The sequence below is a fragment of the Sebastes fasciatus genome, chromosome 11 (genome assembly GCF_043250625.1).
Source record: "Sebastes fasciatus isolate fSebFas1 chromosome 11, fSebFas1.pri, whole genome shotgun sequence".
Taxonomy (NCBI): domain Eukaryota; kingdom Metazoa; phylum Chordata; class Actinopteri; order Perciformes; family Sebastidae; genus Sebastes; species Sebastes fasciatus.
Genome location: NC_133805.1, coordinates 33,358,895 through 33,381,930, shown reverse-complemented (window position 1 = coordinate 33,381,930; position 23,036 = coordinate 33,358,895). Strand labels below are relative to the sequence as shown.

At 41.0% G+C, this 23,036-nt stretch overlaps 1 protein-coding gene and 1 long non-coding RNA gene across 2 annotated transcripts in view; one reads left to right on the top strand and one right to left on the bottom strand.

The window, feature by feature from the left end:
• The first annotated feature begins 1,214 nt into the window (after window positions 1-1,214).
• Window positions 1,215-4,146, top strand: LOC141776302 (gap junction delta-4 protein-like). The gene is made up of 2 exons (XM_074649756.1): window positions 1,215-1,570; window positions 2,256-4,146. The coding sequence occupies exons 1-2, from the start codon at window positions 1,507-1,509 to the stop codon at window positions 3,365-3,367; spliced, it is 1,176 nt and encodes a 391-aa protein (XP_074505857.1). The 5' UTR covers window positions 1,215-1,506; the 3' UTR covers window positions 3,368-4,146.
• An 8,933-nt stretch (window positions 4,147-13,079) lies between these two features.
• The window catches only part of LOC141777766 (uncharacterized), a 404,619-nt gene continuing 394,662 nt past the window's right edge, over window positions 13,080-23,036 (bottom strand). The window contains exon 2 of the long non-coding RNA XR_012595966.1: window positions 13,080-13,388. This is a non-coding gene — a long non-coding RNA (uncharacterized LOC141777766). The remainder of the gene's footprint in view (window positions 13,389-23,036) is intronic.

Genomic DNA, 23,036 nt, shown 5'->3' with positions numbered 1-23,036 from the left:
GATCTTCTACATCTAGTGTGTGACACACAGATGATCTGTGGAGCCATGATGTATGCCCCAAAGTTCAGAATGATCCTATAAAAGAATAGAAATAACTACCACTAAGGGTGTGTTCAGTCATCACAAAGGCTGCCTGTAAAACCCAGACACACAAACATTAGAAATCATTTGTACACTTTTCAATATGATGGTGATTCTATCACATAAACCCCGACTGCTGCGCCTTTGTGCGTTTAAAGTGTTGAAACTGCTGACACAACTGATCATTTTGTATTTCCATTGTACATTTAATTTCCATCTTATTGCAAATAACAGATCAGGTTTTCATGTTTTCTTTCTCTCATTTGTCTGAAAACTAAATCACTGAAATATAATTATTCTGCAAATTAACTTTGTATAATGTATAAAGAGTAAACAAAACAAACTGAGACATAATTAATTGTGAATTATTTATGTGTTGATTTGTGTTTTTTGATAAAAGCAAATGCTCTTGTCTAATAGTTCTTTGTTTTGCAGATTGTATACATTTTGTTTCACAGCACTGGTATTACAATCTAGCATTGCCTTTAAAGGTCCCATATTGTAAAAAGTGAAATTTCCAAGTCTTTTACATTACAAAGCAGGTTTAAGTGCTATATAAATACTGGTAAACTATCAAAACACTCAATATACGGAAAAATACACACAGCCCGTATTCAGAAATTGTGCGTTTGAAACAAGCCGTTAGGATTTCTGTCCATTTGTGATGTCACAAATATACAATATATATAGACCGTTACACGGTTTTAAACATAAACATTATAAATGAGTCCCATTTTATTTCCTGTTGCAGTGTATGTGAATAACATCAGCTGACAGGAAGTAAACATGGACCCAAACTGTTGCCTAGCAATGCAATTCCGTTGGAATTCCATTGAAATGCACTAAAACGGAGCGTTTTAGACATAGGGTAAATACAGGTATATTCAGGCAGACAGTATGAGGAAAATAATGTGTTTTTTTAACATTACAGCATTTAAACATGTTCTAGTAGAAACCAAAAATACAAGTATGACCCTGAAAATGAGCACGATATGGGACCTTTAAATGTAATAATAATAATAATAATAATTGTCTTGTGGTGTGATGATTACCTAAATGTGAATTAGAGATCGACTCAACAGCATTTAGCTGTCTCACTTAAGTTTATGATTGTCTATTACAAGCTCGCCTACGTTATGATTGTCAGCTTCCGGTAAGGTTGACCTGTATCTCGACATCCCAACAATGCTTTGACGGCAGCCTGGTAAGAATAGCTCTCTCCACAGGTCCTGGCCTCCGCAGACAACAGAGTAGCAGTAAGGAGACGTTAGAGGTGAGACTGTATTTAGTGGCAAGCTGTAGTAGTTCTGGAGCAGAGTTGAAGGGGACAGCAGCTCGTCTGAACGTCTCCCTGATTCGTCTTCAAGGAGCTTTTCTTAAGAGTTTCGGCTTGTTTTCTTATGGGATCAGGGTTAGCACTGAACAATGAGGATGATGGGAGCCAGAGATCTACTCTTCATCACTATCAGTCACAATGTCTCCTTCATGGGTAAGTTTCTCTTTAGTAGTTCACAATATTAGAAATCAAGCAGTGATAGTATGTCAATGTCTATTTTCATAAACCAAATAAACAGTTAAGGTAAAGAGTCATCTTAAACATACTGTATATATATATATAAAAAACAATCAATACAAAATGTTCTTTTCTTAGTCTAAATTGTGATATTTACTAGTTATATTACTTTTCACAGTAAGTTACTGTATTGTTTTTACACTAAATGACTGTGAAATGACAGCTGTATACTGTATATCAGTATGTTACTGTGATCTAGCAGTACGCTGCTGTAGAATTACTGTATTTAAGCCTGTGAAGTGATAATACTGTAATTTAATGTGAAATAATTACAGTTAAATCTTGTGAAATCCTGGAAATTAAGAACAATGTATTTTGACTAAGTCCTGATAGGATTGTTTTTGCTTGGTCATAATTTTTCTAGTATAGAGAAATGTGTCCCTCTGTGTAATTTTGTCATGATGTTTAATATTTCAAATAGATTTTTATTTACATGTATTTGTAAATAATCTAAGTATTTCTTTATCATTGTGTCAAGTTTGATAAATTTGTTTGATTATTTTTTTTTCTTTGCTGTAACCTGTAATTGTCTGCTGCGACAACCCAAATCCATCTTCATGTAATCTAATACTCATTATTGATCATTTCTTTTCTATTAAAGGCAAAACATGGTGGATGCTGATGCTGGTTGTACGCATGCTGGTCCTCCTGTTGGCCGGCTTCACCCTCTTCGGTGACGAGCAGGAGAGATTCATCTGCAACACCATCCAGCCGGGCTGCTCTAACGTGTGTTTTGACGTATTTGCTCCCGTATCCGTCCTCCGTCTCTGGCTCTTCCACCTCATTCTTCTCTGTCTTCCCCACGTGCTGTTTGCAACCTACGTCATGCACAAAGTGTTGTCATATCCCTATTTCGGAGGTTTCTACTGCGACAGGAGTCGAGGAGGTTCACCTTTCACCCTTGAGAACTCGTTCTCGAGAGAACTGTCCTTGCATAAAGCTCCACTTCACGATGTCCATCGTGAACGGGGAGCGCCGCGCTTCTACTGCGCTTACTTCCTGGTTGTAATTCTGCGGATCCTTCTGGAGGTGGCTTTCGGTGCAGGTCAGTTTTTTCTCTTTGGTTTGTCCATGCCTAAGAGCTTCCTCTGCTACGAGGCTCCCTGCACATCTGGGGTCGAGTGCTACATCTCCAGACCGACTGAGAAGAGCTTAATGCTCAACTTCATGCTGGGCGTTGCCTCCTTGTCCGTTCTACTAAGTTTGCTCGACCTGGTGAGCTCCATGAAGGCGATGGTGAGATGGAGGAGGAAAAGGGAGATGTTGATGGAGGAGATGAGTAAAGGAGAGCAAAGCAGCATGCATACAACGACAACTATGACTGAAGACAGCGATGCTCTTTTGACCAGAAGAATCAGCCCGAGTGAAAGCTCAAAGAACAGTCTCAAGGATGAAAAGCACGCTGCAGTCGGGCAAGACGGTGAACCTCTTCATACAAGAGTGAATGATGGAACCAGTAATGACACCAGGCCAGAAAGCAAAGATGCTAAGGTGGAGATGTCTCGGTCGCCCACTCCCATCAGCGCTCCGGTGCCGACTCACTTTGTCCTCCACAGCCACCTGAGACCTCCACTGTCCCCTCGCCCTGACAGAGGACCACACCCCAGGATGCCAACACCTGTCAAAAAGCTGGACCAGTACACTCCAGTTGGGGCAAACTCAGGCCAACAGTCTGATAGCAGTGAATCTCCAGACAAGAGGGCTTGGGTGTAGTTGAATGGGTGGATATTCATCACTGTCATTAGACAAAGACTGCTGTATATCTCCCTTTAAAGGGCCCAGATATTTTGGATGTAACTATTATTTTAAGCATGAATTAATTCAGAGTTGTTGTAATATAACAGATGATCTATGTATGATGTGAAATGTGTCACTAATAGTGACACCACAGAAGAATTACCTTTTAGCTCATTGTTTTGGTTTTATTAAAACTCATCAACCCAGCTGTTTTCAGAAACATAAGCTCTCACAAACCCACTGTACGCTACCAGCCCGGCATCAAATGACAAAATAAGCTTCAACAAACAAACAAGATAACTAGGGCTGTCAATCAATTCAAATATTTAAAAGTGATTAAGCGCATGAATGTCCATGATAAATCATAAATTAATTGCATATTTTTTTATCTACTCAAAATGTACCTTAAAGGGAGATTTGTCAAGTGTTTAATACTCTTATCAACATGGGAGTGGGCAAATATGCTGCTTTATGGAAATATATATATATATATTTATTATTGAAAATCAATTAACAACACAAAACAATGACAAATATTGTCCAGAAACCCTCACAGGTACTGCATTTAGCATAAAAAATATGCTCAAATCATAACATGGTAAACTGCAGCCCAACAGGCAACAACAGCTGTCAGTGTGTCAGTGTGCTGACTTGACTATGACTTGCCCCAAACTGCATGTGATTATCATAAAGTGGGCATGTCTGTAAAGGGGAGACTCGTGGGTACCCATAGAACCCATTTACATTCACATATCTGGAGGTCAGAGGTCAAGAGACCCCTTTGAAAATGGCTATGACAGTTTTTCCTCGCCAAAATTTAGCGCAGGTTCGGAGCTAGCGAGCTGAAGCTAGTATGACATGGTTGGTATCAATGGATTCCTTAGGTTTTTTTTAGTTTCATATAATACCAGTATCCTCACTCTAGCTTTAAAACTTAGACAGAAATATCATTAATGCGTTGAAGAAATCAGTGGCGTTAAAATGAATTTGCATTAGCGCGTTATTATCGTGTTACCTTTAACAACCCTAAAAATAACATCTCGTAAGCTAGCATGCTAAATGGCTTCAGCAAGCTAAGCAACATGGTAAGCTAGCAAGCTAAATATCAGGGATTAGCAAGCTAAAGACACAGATATTTTTCTCAGGAGATGGTGGAGACCAAAACAGACCTAAAAGATGAGCGAATAATGGACTTACATTCATCTGGAAGCTAGAAAAACAACAAAATTAATGACAATTTTGCACCATGTCAGCCAGATAGGCAATAGTTTACTATTTGCCATAGCAACTAAAATGCTTATAAGTGAAAATATACATTTTCAGCTAGTTCCACTGCCCCCAAGTGGCCAAAAAGTCAATTAGTGCAGCTTTGAAGCAATTTATCTCAGTTTATTTATGGATTTATTTAATTCTATTTGCACACACATAAGACTGCATAAAATCCAGATAATTGAAAAAAAAGAAGAAATGTGTCAGGAAAGGTCAAGAATCCACAGACTTATAGATCACACCTCCCCTCAATTTAAGGGGAAAAACAGTTTGCAGTTTAGATTATCACAGAAACTCTTGAAAAGATGCAAACAGCTCAAGGGCTCAAAGGATATACAAGTAACACGACATACAAGTGACAATGTAAAACTTTTGTTCATAAAGGAAAAGAGTTTTTGGAGATGTTTGGAGTCATACTGTGGCCACATAATTAGCAACCACGAAGGGACACGTAACACAAAGCATAATATAGAGGCATTTGTTCATTATTATTATTAAGAAGGCATTCTATTTTATATTATTATGTGGATGGGAACTGTTTTTCAGTCTTCTGACTGACCAACTAAAGTCTGGGGAACTCAGTACCGCCACATAATTGGCAACCACGAAGGGACACGTAACACAAAGCATAATCTTTCAATAAAGAGATTTAGTTTTGTGTCCCATCTTCTGATATCTATTTAGCAAGTGTATTTGAGTGTATATTTCTGAAATGTGTATGTGGAGTGTAGCTTGACTATTAGTCCAAATAATTACTAGTGACTATCCATCATGTCTTGGGAAGATCCAGACATTACAATGACCGCATTTGAACCGTCGCTTGCGGAATTGGAATCCGAGCTTTCTCTAAATGTTAGCTTGGATATGCCTGTAGTTGGGCAGGAGGTGCACGTGCTGGATGATGATGATGATGAAAAGGGATGGGTAGATGCTCCAGTAGAACCACAATTGTCTGTGGACACTCATCCTCTTTTGGCTTTAGAGGGCTTATTACTTCCGCCTTCATCCCCAGTTCCTGAAGCTCCTCCCACCCAGGAACACTCAGATTTGGATTTAGTCATTTTTGCTAATGCTGTAGAGTCGATGAAACTTGTGTTTAAAAATACAGTGGATTGGCAGCGTGAGTGGCTGTCAAACATTTCAAAGGGCATACCCATCGATAAAGCTCTAAAAATGTGTACTACTCTCATAACAAATGTGGTGGAGAAAGCAAGTAACCATTTGCTCGCAGAAGTAAGGGATTTTGGTTCAAAGTGCATAAATGTCATTCAGTGGAATGCACAACAAACACAGTCTGAGTTCCAAGAGTCCCTGATTACTGACCGTCAAAACTTGATGACCTCCATTACATCCGCGGTCACTGAAAATAAGGATGTACAACTTCTGGTGACCGAGGTGCATACATTGCAACAGCAGATGGGTTCCGTGCAGGCTACCCTTGAGTCTCTTGTGCGTCAACAGTGTGCACTCCTTCAGGCCTCCCTTCTAAAATACTCCCCATAAATTATCATGACGGACCGAGTGCACTCAGATAGACGGACAGGTAGCCGTCCAATCTTTTCATTCAGTCCTGCAACAGCCACAGATACCCGATTCTTTTTTTTTTGGTCAGATCATTTGATTTATTGATTGCTGTCTGAATGTAATGACAATTTCAACTGACATAAAATAACAAATGTATTTGAAAAACATCACCCACCCTAAGTTTAAAGCTTCAGTAGGCAGAATATTTTTGGCATCATTGGGCAAAAATTCCATAATCTTTCATCATATTGTAATTCAAGTGTTCTTAGAGATAACTAGACTTCTGCACCTCCTCATGGCTCTGTTTTCAGGCTTTAGAAAATCTAGCCCATGATGGGAGACTTTGGCCAATCAGAGGTCATTTCAGAAAGAGAGAAAGCGTTCCTATTGGCTGTTCATTCACTCGCAAACTCCGATCAAATGGTCAAACTAGGCAGCACTGATCAAATATGAATCAATATTCTGTTACTGTAATGCCTATTTCTCTCCTCGAATGTTTTCAGAAACATCTTGTGTACTGTTTAGCTGTAAAATGAGAAAGTTTGCTACGGCTGGGGGGCAGTGCTTGGTATTTCCTAAGCAGATCTAAACATGGCTGCCGGGTCACAAACTTTCTTGAGGTTTAGTTTGATCAGAGTTTACGAGTGATTGACAGCTGCTCAGAGACGGCAGGCTCCAGCTCGACTTCTATTGGTTGTTTTCCGGTCTGTGAAATCTTGCAGATGCCGTTAGGAGCACCGGAGCAACATGATTTTTTTTTTTTTTCAGATTACCTGCCTCGTGCACTTTTGCCAGGACATAGTAACCGTTTTATAAAAATAACTTTTTTTTTTATCATATTTGCTCCAACTTGCCAACTTCAGCTTTAAGAGATACAATTAAACATATTTTCAGATATATTAACTTGATTGAGGCAACCCTAAAACCGCACAGCAGATTGGATGGAAAACATTGATTGCTAGAGTGTAAATGTAAGTAAAAAAAGTCCACATTTTTAATGTTGGAAAAAGGCTCCATAATGCTGTAGGACAGCAATGCTGTAAAATGATCAAAAGTTATGTTGAGCAGAGGCTGTAGAGCGTAGCTGGAAGTCATTGTCAGAAGCCTGTTTGACTGTGTACCCAGGCTGGATACAACATAGGCTAATAGAGTGCTACAGGAATGAGCGTAAAATACATCAATAAATACCCCACTCGTGAATTTTGAAGCTTTTACGTTAAACGGTGGCTAAATGAGACTACTAAACATCATCACGCCGACTTGTCCTCCGTTACAGCTTCGTTTTGTGTACTCGCGCTCATGTCGCCGTGGTGTAGTTCCTTTATAGCCTAACATTAGATTTTTACTTCTGGTGATTACATTCACACTTCAAAAATCATAAAAGTGGTGTTCATGATTAATTTCTCAGGTCAATTCAATACATAAGCGAGAGGAATTGGTCCTTAAAGAAGCAGTCACACCTGTTGCAGTTTCGTCTCAAGCACACACATATCCTGTTTCTCCAGTTGTTAAAAATGTGGTTTTGTTGCCTGTGGGAGTTCCTTCAGATTGCTCAGGAGCTGCTGCTCCTAAGGGGGAAATTTTCCAGGATGATGGTTGTAGAGTGACTGATGGCAAACTTCCAATTAAGATGTTTTTCCCTTGCTATGGCGGGCCTCAGGATGAGAAAGATCCTTTGGTGTATTTGCAAAGATGCAGTGACTTCCTGTCTCTGAAACCACTTACCCATGGTGAGATCCTAGCGACCATGAGAAGTGTATTGCATGGTTCTGCACGTGATTGGTGGGAGACTGTTAGGGAGAAAATCCATTCATGGGAGGAATTTCAGAGAGCTTTCCCATCATCTTTTCTTCCCGAGGACTATGTTGATGTTCTGGAAGAACAGATTCGAACCAGGGTGCAAGGAAGAAATGAGTCACTACGAGACTTTGTTTTCTCCTTTCAAGCACTTATCAAACGTTGGCACTCTTCGGCCACAGATGATGAGATTTTAAAAAGAATATTGAAGGCTATGAATCCCTTTCTGGCACGTCAGCTCTGTGGTCGGGTTACCTCCATAGATGAGATGATCCGTATTGGGAGTCAAAGAGAAGTAGATTATGAAAACCAGAAAAGGTACAGGAGAACTCTGAACGAATCTCACAAAGCTAATGGTACAACTGAAAAGAAGGTTATAAAGAGACCTGAAATGGTTTTGTGTTGGCGTTGCCATGGTGAGCATGCACCAGGGTTCTGCCCTCAGTTTCATGTCTTCCCAGGTAGCTTAAAATACAGTGGACAGCAAAAGTCAGAGTCAAAACAGACTTCAGAGTCCAGTAAAAAAGGTTCCATGGCTACTGTTGCTAGTCAGCCTGCAGCCAAGAACCGCCAGAAGCAAAAGTCTACTAGTGTGGTGGGATCTCCATCTCACCCGCCCACTAGTCTAAAACAGTTGGTTGTGCCCATCACGGTACGTCAGCGTCATGGGAAAGCGCTTGTGGACACAGGTGCTACTTACACTTTATTGCATGTGAGTCTGTGGAATAAGATCAAAGGCCCCAATGAGTCCCTTGTATCATGGCAGGGTGGACCAATGTATCTTGCGAATGGCCAGCAAGCAAATCCTATTGGATGTAAAGTGCTGGAGTTCAGCATGCATGGTAACAGTTGGTTCGTACCTACCGCAGTACTGGATGCAGATGTGTTGGTGTATCCATTAGTTCTTGGTTTAGATTTTATGAGCATGAGTGGGCTCCAGGTCAACGTCCGGGACAAGGTATACTCTTTTGCTGGTGATGACACCACCAGGGTTTTCCCTTTCCAGCCTGTCTTGTGCCCTAGTGATTGTTGGGGTGTTCTGAGTGTGAACAGTGTTGCTTTGTATACTACCTTACCACCTACATTACCGCTCTTGCCTGCCGTTAGTGATGACTGGTGTAACCTAGCTTGTATTCCTAAAGGTGATGACTTACCCAGTCTGCTCCATACTGCTGTTGCAGACAGTGGTTTAACAGGGAGGGAGGCTGAGAAATTGTACCAACTCTTGCTAAACAACCCGCGGGTCTGCACCACCACTTTAGGCCGTACCTCTGTGCTGAAACATAAAATCAAATTAAACAGTGATGTTGTGGTTACCCAGCGCCCCTATCGATTACCCCTACAAAAGCGGAAGATGGTTAAGGAGCAGATCGAAGAGATGCTTCAACAGGGTATCATTGTACCTTCCCATTCACCCTGGGCATCCCCGATTGTAGTGGTGCCTAGAAAAGATGGTGGAACACCCCGATTTTGTGTTGATCTCCGCCGTGTTAATGAACGTAGCGAGGGAGATGCCTATCCTCTACCAACGATTTCTGAGATACTTGAATCTCTGGCAGGTTCAGCTGTGTTCACCACCTTAGATCTCAACAGTGGTTATTGGCAGGTAGAAATGGACCCGGAAAGCCAGCACCTCACGGCATTCGTCACATGTTTTGGATTATTCCATTTTCGGGTTATGCCTTTCGGCTTGAAGGGAGCTCCAGCTACCTTCCAAAGGCTGATGACTCAAGTGCTGAGGAGCTGCCTAGGAGAGTGCTGTATGGTGTACTTGGATGACATCATAATCTATTCCAAAGACGTCCAGAATCACTTTCATGACGTCCAGCGAGTGTTTGATTGCCTCCAGCAGGCTGGCCTTACACTCAATATTAAGAAATGCCACTTCTGTTGTCCCGAGCTTAAATTCCTGGGTCATGTAGTGAGCAAGGAGGGAGTGCAGGCAGATCCAGCAAAAGACAGAAGCACTTTGTGACTACCCTGTGCCTAGAAACCTCAAGGAAGTTCAAAGGTTTTTGGGTCTGGCTGGATGGTACCACCGTTATGTCCCTAACTTTTCAATGATTGCGGAGCCCCTGAATGCGCTGAAAAAGAAAGGAGTCGTGTTTAAGTGGTCAGAGGAGTGTCAGAAGGCATTTCAATGTCTTAAAGACCATCTGACCTCTCCTCCTGTCCTTGGTCACCCTGATATGTGTAACACATTTGTCGTCTACACCGATGCAAGTTCTACGGGTCTAGGGGCAGTTTTGGCTCAGAGATCGAACACTTCCTCTAGAGAAGAGGTTATCGCTTATGGCAGCCGCTCTCTAACAAGGTCAGAGCAAAATTACTCCACGACAGAACGGGAATGTCTGGCTGTGGTGTGGAGTCTGGAGAAATGGAGACACTATCTGGAAGGGAAACCTTTCGTTGTTGTCACTGACCACTCTTCGTTGTTGTGGGTCTTTAACACCAATAAAGCTAGCTCCAGGCTTATACGCTGGGCACTGCGTCTGCAGGAATTTTCTTTTACGATTGAATATCGTAAGGGTAAGTTGAACAACGCACCGGATGCTCTGTCGCGGGCCACTGGTCCGGCCTCCCTTGCATTGTACACTCGTTCCCTGACACGGGATGAGAAGTTTGTACCTTTTCCTCTGACTGATGAGGATGTCTGGAAAGCCCAGAGGAGTGATCCAGACATCCAGAAAATATATCAGGCACTGCTCACTGATGACAAACCTGGCGGTGAAGCAGACTCCGGTTTTGTCATTTTGGAGGATACGGTTTACAGGAAAACCAAACATCTTGACCGTGGTGACCTATACCAGGTATATGTTCCACAGTCACTTCGTCCAGTCGTCTTGCATGCATACCACGATAATCCTTTGAGTGGTCATTTTGGACGATATAAGACCCAGCAAAGGATTCGTGAAGTTGCATACTGGCCGAAAATATGGACAGATGTCGCAGAATATGTAAGATCTTGTACTATTTGTCAGAAATATAAACCTGAGTCCAGGAAGCCTGCTGGCTTGCTCCAGCAGACAAAGGTAACGGAGCCATGGGAAATGCTTGGTTTGGACCTCATGGGCCCTCTGCCTCGTAGTTCCCTGGGAAACACCCAATTACTTGTTGTGGTAGATTATTATAGTCGTTGGGTTGAGTTGTTTCCTTTACGTAATGCTACTGCTTCCACAATCAGCAAATATCTGCGGAAGGACATCTTTACACGTTGGGGTGTCCCAAAACATGTCTTATCAGATCGGGGACCTCAGTTCACCTCAGAGGTTTTCAAAGAGTTGTGTGATAGCTGGGGGGTTGTGCATAAACTCACAACTGCCTATCATCCACAGACTAACATGACTGAGTGTATTAGCCGCTCACTAAAAAGCATGATAGCTTCGTATGTTGGAGAGAAGCATAAGAGTTGGGATCGTTTCATACCGGAGTTGCGTTTTGCCCTGAACTCCGCAGTCAATGAAGCCACCGGCTTTTCCCCAGCTGAGTTGCTGCTTAGAGGATCTTTGAAGGGACCTTTTGCCAGAGCTTTTGAGCCCTCTTCTCAGGTCCCACGTGCTCTGAAAAATGTCCAAGCTCTGGTAGAGTCCAATCTGGCACAGGCAAAAAGGAAACAGGCTCATACCTACAACAAAAACAGGCGACATGTCACATATGAAATGAAAGATAGGGTCTGGATGAAAGCCCATCCCGTCTCCAAGGCTTCCAAAAATTACACAGCTAAACTGGCCCCACGATGGATTGGTCCGTACCGCATTGTTGAGCAAGTCGGCCCTGTGAATTACAGGATTGTGCGTGAGGACACCGGAAAAGATCTAAGGGTGGTTAATGTGTGTGATTTGAAGGAGTGTCGCCCAACCTCTGTTGAAGTTGAGGCTCAGGAGAGAGAGGCGGTCATGCACATTTTTCTGGACAGTGACACTAGTGATGAGGATGAATTTATGGGTTTTTTGTGACATTGTATTAAAGGTAAATAACTGTCTAAAGGATGTGTGTAAAACACCTTGGAGGCGGTGTTTATTATATGGGGGAGGGAGTGTGGCAGCTGCCAATTCTCTGGTGCTTGCTGTTGTTTCCCTTTTCCCTGGTGTTTTTTTGGTTGAGTTGCTGAGTGATTAGAGGGTTATTCAGTTCACCTGTTGCGCAGGGTGTGGGAACTGGCTCTTAAATGATAGTTGAGAGCAGCTTGGTGCATTCCCCTCTTGGCCAATCAGGGTGTAACGACGACCTTTCTGTAGGGCTTAAAAGAGGAGGGAAACTGCACACCCAGGCTGCATCCCAAAGCTCTTAATTTTCGTTTCCTCGCTCCTCGATCCTCGCTTGAACCGGAAGTTGTTCTGGTGCGCCATTTTGAAGACCGTCCCAAAGCCCTTATTTGTGCATCGAGGAGCGAGGATCGAGGGTCGAGGAGGCTTGCCGGAGGAGCTATGAGCGAGGATACACCAGTGTATCCTGCACGGAAGTCTTTTGCCGACCGACACGCCCCCTTATTGGATATCAGTTACTGATTGGACGCTGCTGCCGATCAGACTGATCTGATAACTTTACCTCTCAGCATCACTGAGTTTTATACCGGAGTGAAGACAGATCATAGATTAAACGTTTTATATTTTAGTTGTCTTCTGATTCACCATCTAGTTATAATCTGTGTTAACTGTAGCTCTGAACAGCAGCAGAAGGACCTGCAGTAGCTCTCCTTCACACACCGTCAGTGAAGCAGCCTGACACTGAGAGGGGTTTATAATACCAGATAAACTGACTTAAAATAACTTTCTGCATTTCTTAGAATGATTTTTCTTTTCATGATCTGTTATTTCCCCCGTTAACTTTTATTAATGAAACTATTAAAGTCAGAGAGAGAAGGAGAGTCTGTCTGTCAGCAACAAACACCTTTTACATCATTTATCTTCATTTCCATTCAGTCACATGAGGCTGATGATTTCTGAACGTCTGGTTTGATATGAGTTACATCATTTACATTTTCCCTTTAGCCTAATAAATAATGTCCAGTGTTCAAAAAACACCATAGTCATATTCTGGGTTATTAAATAATTAACTCACAACCAGAATATGAATAACTACAGACGCTAATAATGAATAAATAGTATAAAGAGCACTTGTCTTTATTAGTATTAGTACAGTTCAGACATAAACGGCTGTTAAAGCTGACTGACAGCTGATCCAGTTGTGATCAGCTGCTGCTGTCATCAGAAATGGACGTCGCTTCACGTGACGCTTCAGAGGAAACGACCGTCCCATGTCGCTTAAATCGTATTTCCTCGTTTCCTCTCTCCTCGCATGGTTTCCTTGCGTCTCTCCATGCTTCCCTGGTGGGAGGGACTAAGACGCAAGGATGAGACGCAAGTGAGGGAAACAGGGATGCAATTAAGAGCTTTGGGATGCAGCCCTAGTGTCATTCTGATCTCTCCTTCACTCAATGCAACATGTATTATCAGCTTTACCAGAAACTCTGGTCTGTTTTGGGCCCTTTTGGGATTCTGTGATCTTTGTGTTTTGTTTGTTGAGAGTGTTGACTCCTAGTTGGGGAAACAAGTTAAGTGCCAACCAATTGGGTTACCTGCACTGGGACGTTTAGGTACTATTTGTGCAACGATCTGGCTTGCCTTACAATAGCCTAACGCCTGCAGGCTGTATTTTTGTATTCTATTCATTTGTTGATTTTCAATGAAACCCTTTATACCCATTTCTTTTAGTGTATTTTATTTGGGAAAACTTTAAAGGAGGGTAAAAGGAAAAACACAAACCAATATTTCAGTTTCCTTAATTGTTTGTTAATATAGAGGCATTTGTTCATTAGCGAAGAGGCATTTGTTCATTATTATTATTAAGAAGGCATTTTATTTTATATTATTATGTGGATGGGAACTGTTTTTCAGTCTTCTGACTGAACAACTAAAGTCTGGGGAACTCAGTACCGCCACAATACGACAAAACTGATGTGTACTTTTTCTTGATGCATGCTTACTGGATGTTATTTTGTTTAATTAGTAATAATAAAACTGGTCAGATATACATGATACATTGAGATGTTTCTTCGCGTTCACGTTTGTTCAACACCCTGAGCGGTCTCTGCGTGAGAAAATGGGTCACAAAAACACAGGCTGACCTTGAGGAAGCAGCAGTTACAGTGCTCAGCTGTTGTCTGGATGACGGAGTGCAGGGCAGCCACAACAGACACACTGACCTGACCTCTGACCTCTCACATGACCGCACCACGACCTGACTTAAGAACAACGCTGCTCGGATGACATAAGACCTTCAACCCTCTCGCCGTCATCATTCAACATTAGCTCAGCATGCTAGCAAAGTCCTGACCATACGTGACCGTACAACGCAGAAAGGATTTATGACCACAGTCACGTTTGACTTGATGGTTGATAAAATCCTATATTCAGGATATTTTCTTATGTCCAAACGTGTCACAGGTCCAAAAACTCAGAACAGCATGATGGCCTCATGATTGAGATGTTTTCTGTCTGCGTACTTTTCAGCATCCTTCAGTCATTTTCCCCGTGGAAGAAAACTGATTTATTAGTTGTTCTCTTTTGGGGGATCTTTGCAGCCACTGTGAGCGGTGTGCTTTTAGTGTTTTCTCTGTTTTCATCATCCTGGGACAAAAAAACCCTCGACTGAAATATTTTTTGTAATTACTGGAATCCAAATTGTAACTTCAGTTAGTGACTGACCTGTGTGATCAAAATGATGACACTGAATGCAACAACACAACCCCTGAGCCACATTCCCCCCCAGGGTAGCCATGACCCTAACACATGCCACATACCCTTCTCATTCTTCTTCTGCTGTGGTATTTGGGGCAGCTAAGACGTGCAGAAACATTAGCAGGGTGGCCGGCGGTTGGTCGTGTGCTCGGAGAAAGGACTCCACTGTCACTAGTGGAGGTCAAGAGGTCGGACAAGCAAACCTGGTAACCCCTCGCATCACGTCGACCCATATCCTCACAACACAGCGTCCCTAAAGTGACAGTACACACAGAAATAATGTTGTTAGCTATGTGTCCTTGGCAAAATCCCAGCTGCCATGTCTGTTTTAACACACGGTGTAGTCATGATATCCGCCATGTTAAAGGCACCGCTTTGTTGTGCAATCTATAATAAGATCACATGGAACATTTTGTTTGCACCAAGCAGGTTTATATACAGTATATAGGACTTTTTACTGGCATGTTTCACAAGTCTGAAAAAAAAGTGTTTAAAACTGAATGAAGAGACACTACATGGCCAAAAGTATATGGACACTGAGCATTACACCCATTTTCAATCAGGTTAAGTGCAGATTTTATTACATTTTCAGGAAATTATTATATTATTGGATTTAGGAATCCGGCTGCACTCATTTCCTCCCATTGAGCCCAATAGCATTAATGGCAATAAGGCCAGTTCCAGTTAGTCATGTCATGATGTCTAGATTATAATTTTATGCTGTAGCATTAAGATATTTTTTTTTAATGGCTCTGAATTGAAACCATGAAAACTTCCTAATGTATATATTTATTTTTAATTTTCAGCCATAGTATAAAATGAAAAAAAATTTAAGTAAAAAATTATATTTTAAAAATGATGGTTATTACTTATTGGTTTCATTAACCAGAGTTTTTGGTGGCTGAAACCAAGTTTTGCTAAAGAAATCTTTCAAATGTTGGCTCATGAAGGACCTCTTTGCCTGCATTTATCATATAATCAGAGGAAAGTGTTGTTTGTACTGCCATCTAGTGGTCGAAGGTAACTATTGCAGTGGACAAAGAACATATGGACAGAAAAGACTAACTAACATTGGCAGTGTGAGAATATCAACTATTTCCCCCCCGCATACCACACCAAATATTCTGTTGGAATGGGTTAATCATTTGATTAAATAAGTGAAAAAATAAGAATTGATTGACATTTTAAAAATGTACGTTTTATATTATGGCGAAAAGAAAAAAAGATAATATATATTTTTTGAAAGATGCTAAAACTTTTAGTGCCACTTTTTCCAACCTAAAAAAATATATATAATATTTCACTTTACATATGGAAAGAGCAATACCTAAAATCCATCATCCGTCATCAGTTCGTAAAAGAGTCGTCCAACTTTTTAATTAAAAGTTTTGTCAGTTTTCTTTAAAAAAAATGTCTTTAACTGGTAGACATTTAGACTTTATTGTCCCACAAGGAGAAATTATTTTCCACAGCACTGTACTTGACAGAAACCAATACATACAACAGCACACAGTAACACAATAACACAGTAACAGTAATAGTAATAGCAACAGTAACAGCAATACAACAGCGATAACAACAGAAAAAATGAGGGACAGCAGTCCACACTCAGGCCTATTCAGCGACGCCTGTTGTTTAAGGCGGCTATGACTGCAGGTATCAAGCTTTTCCCAAAGAGCCTTGTTGCACCTCAGTGTTCTGTACCGGTGCCCGGAGCGGGGCATTATGGTGAGGTGGTGATTGAGTGAGTGTGTGATGTCCTGTGCTATTGAGATTGCAATGCGTGCATTGGCTTTATTGTTTCGTTCTGTGAGGTTGGGTGTGGGGAGACCAATTATCCTGGCAGCAGTGTTGGTTATGTGTGTGAGTTTTGCCCGGTTAGTGACGGATAACATGTTAAAAAAGCAGGTGAAACAGTAGAGTAGGATTGGCTGGATAATGCTCTGGTAGGAGGAGATGGGGGTGACTGATAGATTTCCTTCCTAATGTATGCACTCGGTGTTGTACAGCTGTGTTCAGATATCAATACAGAGCAGAATATTAAGAGTTGGTGCCTCAGTTTGCTCCTCATCGATCTCTTCCTCAACTGAAGTTAAAGGCGTCGACCTGCGTCCGCCTCGGGTTCAATAACACACTCCGATCTCATGGGTGACAGACGGAGGAGATTGAGAAGTAGGAGGGGAAACTCAACATTGACCACAACAGCACATCAGAGAAGATGTCAGAGGCATCAAAAATATTGATTACCCAGCATCCTCTTCACCTCTGAGGTTGTAGTTTAGATGGATGGGGGGTGAGGGAGGGGGGGATGGGTGGATGAGGTTTGTCCCTGGTGGTATTCTGTCTTCCTTTGATGTTGATGATGAGGAGGATGTAGGGTAGAAAAAGAGAAAAGGTGATCCAAGACTGTAGGTTTTGTGTAAAGGAAGGCTGACTGATCTCGGCTTTGACTTCTTCTTATCTACAGATTAGTTCATTAAAGAAGCTGACAATGATATGCTGCTCTTGAGTGTACTTTCGCAAATACTAACCACCACGAAAATGACTGGAAACTGCTTGTGTTGAAATCTGCCTCGCCTGTACCTCGGAGAGAGCTAAAGGTCTTGTGTGTGCCATTTTTAAACACCGATTGAATTAATTTGACCACCTCTGTACAATTATCAACCCTCACAGAGCACATTCAAATTCATAAGCTCTGTTTCTGCTATTTGATCAAAAGGGCACTTCAGCGACTTATTATGGTATTTTCATAAAGATGGAGGATTTAGGTGAGACAGATTCAAATAAAATGGTGAAAACTGAACTGAGGTGGAGATATCCTCACTTTCTAGTCCCTCTTATAAGTAAAGCTCCAAAACACTGGACCCTATTTCCCATAATGCAACTCAATAGCTTTTGTTTTTCCACTACATAAGACATTATACAACTGTTTCACACCCTGAGTAGTACTACTTGTGACATAAAAAAAATGATTTTCATGTGTGAAAATAGCAGTGTGTCTCTAAGTGTGGAAATATTCACTAGAGAATCCAGATACAGTATGTTGTTGTTGTATGTTAATAATTCAACTAGAGCGAGATTTCTGTCATGTAACAAGATTTAATTTGGAGAAGATGTTTCTTGTGCTACTTTTTTTTTTTTGCCCCTGCTGTTGCAGAGAATGCCAGAAATGACAAACATGACCTTTGACCTCTAACCTCTACACCCATCACCCTGCATGCCTTCTCACACATCCATGTAAGATGAGTGTTTAAATTTTTTTTTTTTTTTAATGTATAGACCTCAGACATCTTAGACTTTTCATCTCGCGCCACCAGCAGGTCATAACTTCCACATGTCCAACACTGACAGTAAATTGCTAAGAATATAAACCATAAGTAGCCTAATAGCCTGCCCATCAGAATGCTAACTGTACGCATGGTAAGCTAACGTTCATCCTGTAACATTAAAGCTGCTATAATCAATATTTTTTATATTAACATGACTACTTGTATGTGAAAGGGTTTGCTCGTAGTGAAAGAATCATCACCTGACTCTGCAGTTCGTCTCAGCTCTCCGGAGCTTTAGCGTCTTTTGATGACAATGAATCTTTTAACTGTTTTATCACCCACAACTTTACTGTTTAGTTCACTCTCACAGCTCTCTTCTGTGTCGTTTTCAGCCACAGCGGGCAGCTGTTTTCAGCAAAAACATCTCTGATAAACCTACTGTACACTGGGCTACCTGCTCAGCACCAAAGACACGAGACTGTTAGTTGAGACCAAAGGCTGTCTATAAACATGGACGAAGCGTCTCCACTTCCTCCCACTGTACCATACTTGCCAACCATGAGACCTCAAAAATAGGGAGGATTTCAAACCAAAGCAGGGTTCTGGGGGTCCTCCCACAGAAATATTTGAGTTTCAGACTTGTTTCCAGCATTCTAGTGACTTTTAAATAATGAAAATAACAAAATAATAAGTACACTGCAACAGCATTTTTATGTTAAATAGGCCAAATTTTAATTTTACTTTTAATTCTCAGGAGAGAAAACTGAATAATTTGCATTTTTGGTATAAACTAGGCTAATATTCATCAGTTTTCATTCATATATTTGTCATTTTTTGCTCCTGCTTGAGTATTTCTTTCCCTTTCCTTCACTTGTTCACTGAAGGTCCTTTCAGACACAATGCAACAACGGCACTACTGAACCCCGGTATTTCCAATGGCTTGAGCCACGTCACGTGACTTTGCCGTGATGTGTGTCGAGCGCAGCTCAAACCCCGCCGCGGTGTCGCGAGCAGCTCTCCCTCCTCCGCCAGGAAACATTTTGTGTTGCTCTATTGCCGTCCGTGTGGAAACAGTAGGGCTTCTACGTGCTGTACAGTGCAGGAAACATGTTGCGATAACGAAAAGGAAAAAAACGTGTGAAGAATTTAGTTGGGAGAATTGTGACCCTGGGGGGAAAATCGGGAGGGTTGGCAAGTATGCACTGTACAGAAGTGAAGCCAAAATATCGTGGATACGGGAGCTGCCATCTTGACGTTATTTAGAGCCAGAGTCTGCGCAGTAGTGATCGGGCGGTGGAGCCGCGGTATCGAGGACCCGTCCGAACCAATCGCGAGCCGAGCACGGCTGCAGCTTGCAAGAGTGAAAGAATCACAGCTGTCAATCATGACGTCTCACCCCCTTTTTATAGCATCAAATAACTATTTTAAACCAAACTTATCAGAAAAATTAACATTTGAACATACATCAGCGTGATGAGAACTTCCTAATAATGTCAGAAACCATCTTTGGCAAAAATGTATTTGACGTGTGCTTTGACGTTTTAGTTTGGTCCATGTCCCATCCGCTAACATGGAAGAGGCGGGATTTATGAGCTATACTGCAGCCAGCCACCAGGGGGTGGTGGAGATGTTTTGGCTTCACTTTTGGGGAGCTGTCATGTCGTCCATCTTTATATTCAGTCTATGGTTGAGCGAAAAGAGAGTCAATATTGGACTTCCATTCGCCAGGTGTCAAATGAATGCTAACGTACTCTGTGTCTCCTGGATGTGTAAAAAGACGACTGTTTGCTAACATTTTATATCAACTGTGTGTGTATACAGCTTGTTTCCACTGGCCCCCAAATGGCCAAAAAAAGGTGACTTTTTGCACTGCCTTGAAGAAACCAGCACATCCCTAACTATATTATATTACTGTGATGATTTCATGTCATGTAGTGGTTGATCCCAGCATGTTTCAGGGCCAGAAAGCAGCGAGGCCATCTGTCCATCACGAGGCACGTCAGTTAAGCCTGGAAGAAATGTTTGTTTTAGACTGCGTTGTAAATCAGCCATGACATGACACAATAGCTGTTATTGAAAGCAAAATGCGTTATATACAGTCTGAAATGATTTCCCACTGCTACAGTATGTGACCTTTAACAGCCCATGTAAGCCACTAAGACATCTTAACATGATTTATTTCAAACTAATCACAGACAGACAGCTTATTAGATCATTAGACAAAGATGGCATTCATAAAACATACGAACCAATGAAGAAGAGCTGGGTTCTCTGAATCTCACCAATAGGATCTCTCCATGATGGGCTCTTCCTGAAGTTGGCGCCTTGTTTATGTTAGAAGGAGATGGATCAGGCCTGACCTCTCAACCCATTTCCTCTGTTGGTTTTTTGTTTTGCTTTTCAGGGCTTGAGGGAACATACCCGACACACACACACACACGCACACACCCCTGGAAGAGGAAGCTACATGGTTAACAAGCAGTGGCAGACAGAGCAATTTGTTCTCATTGGACAGACGGACAGGACCTGCTGTCTCTTAATTTGTGTAATGTAATTATTGGGGGAGACAAATTTAGACAATTAGACCTCTGCGGGAAGTAACTGATTGATTTACTTCAGTGTATTGTATTCCACTGCAGTTCATTGGGTATGCACAGCAAAAAATAAAGTCAATTTTAACAGGTCATTAGTGTCAAAGTCAGATTTCCACTTGTTTCACTATATGACTGCTGAAGCCAGGGAGATATAAAAGAAGATGACTTCACCGGCAACAAGTCTTTCCCTCACCAAAAATAAGTTTATTCAAGTGTGCTATTAGTATACTTCTTTTAAACTTAAAACAAGAAAGCATACTTTCAGTTTACTTTTTATGTACTTATCAGAGATATACTTCACAAAAGTATACTTGGCTCATACTGACAAGTATACAGGAAAGTCTAAGTATACTTAGCTTATACTGACAAAAATTCAAAGTATATTTGGCTTATAGGTCTACTTGTACTTAATCTTTTGATCGAGATGTACTTAAGAAAAGTATAATTAAGCATTCTTGCCTTATAGGCCTACAGAAAGGTATACTTGGCTTGTAGTTGTGGTTACTTTTTGATAGAGTAGCCTATTAAAGTGTGCGAGAATTTTCAAAATTTTTGGATAATCCGTTAACGATAGTAATATATTAGTAACAGCAATAATATAAAAATAAGACGAGTCTCAAGTCACTGTTTGTGTGACTTAAGTGCAACACGAGTCCCCATTTCTGCTAAAAGGTGGGCTACAAATATATACAGGTATACTTGCAGTATAAAAACTATTAAACTAGTGGTTTACTGAGAATATACTTTAAAGTGTACTTCCATAAACTAAAAAGTATAAAACTAGTAAACTATCAGTATTCTCATAGTATAGTTGCAGTACAAAATAAAACTTGTGTAAACCAGTTGTGGTCTCAAAATGTACTATTCTTATACTTAAAGTAAACTTAAAAGTATACTTTTATATACTGAAAAAGCGGGCCAATTTAGTCCCAAGAAGTATAAGTAGTACACTTACCAGTATACTACTAGTACATTGATATTAGTATGCTTACTACATAAAGTATACTTGGGAAAAATATACTTGAACTTTACTTAAGTATAATTCGATAAAATAATTAAATAAACTTGTAGTATACTACTTTTTGTAAGGGCTAACCTCTTAAACTCAGAATTACCCACCAGATAGCTCCATCTTTACAAATGCACGTTAAACAGATTTGTTCTTCTAACCCTCAGATAGATGATGATTATAGATGATCCTTTTTCCCCAAAACATCCCAAATATTTTTTGGATTAATTTAGGGAAACTTTTAATGAACAAGAAATCTAGAACATTCCAATAATTTGATGCATCAGTGCAGCCACGAAAACATGGAGTCCTGGATTTAAATATGTAATATGAAGCTCCAACTAAGAGTGTTGAAACGAGCAGAGAAATATTTTTTTTAAATACATTTAAATAAATTTAATCTATAAAATTAAGAATTGCAGAGGCTATGAACATCAACTTGTATTGGAGATAAGTGACACGTTCTCACTCTGGATGGATGAAACTGAATATTTTAGATTCAATGCTACTTTAAACAAACTTTGTAGATGTGTATTCAGTTTTTGGATTAATGTTTATGTGCCTTAGTGTCGGTTACCCTTTGACCACAAGGTGGCAGCATGATACAACTTAATCCACCCTATAGTGGAGTGCTCAGTCTTCACTCTGGAGCACATCGAGTTTTGTTATGTGCATAGATCATGTCACTTATGAAATACTATTCATTGTCTTCACACATTTATAGACATGCAGCATTTGCACGTTAGAAGCAAAAAAAATAGACCTCACTTGCGTGCCCTTAAAGTCATTACGTACACACTTTTAACATTTCCTGAACCATAATTTAGTGATCACACTGACAGTTAAAGAGTCTCACACTGCCACAAGACAAATGGACCACACACTGCACGGCACGCAATTACCTTTACGCACGACAGAGAGGGTGTCGGTCTGCAGTTACAATGTCTGTCCATCCTCACTGACGCCTTAATTAGAAACCCGAGGCATCGCTACATCTTAAAGAATCCACATTAGGAGGAACCTGAACGGTCCACTTCACACTAAGCAATTATTGCCACGTATGAAGCGTTATAATGATGAAATGTTGCCGCTTGTTTTGATTATTTTTTTGAACAAAATGTAGTTTTTTTCCCCTGCTTTGTTTCACTAACACAAGTCTCTTAAAAACCTCTTGTAACAAGCTGATTATTATCCTCCTCCACTAGCACTGATCCACCTGTTGGAAAAGAAGACTCAAAGAGTAGGTGATGTGAATTATCAACTTGTAAAATAGGATACGGTTATCCGTGACACATTTAGCCTGGATCAGGGGTTTAACAGAGGACAGAAGTCAAGCGTTAATAACAAGATTAAAACATGCACAGGGAGACATTAAAGTGAGAAGACCTCCTGTAGTGAGCCTACTGTCATGCCCATGTTGATCCCTGCGTCGTCACAGCACGT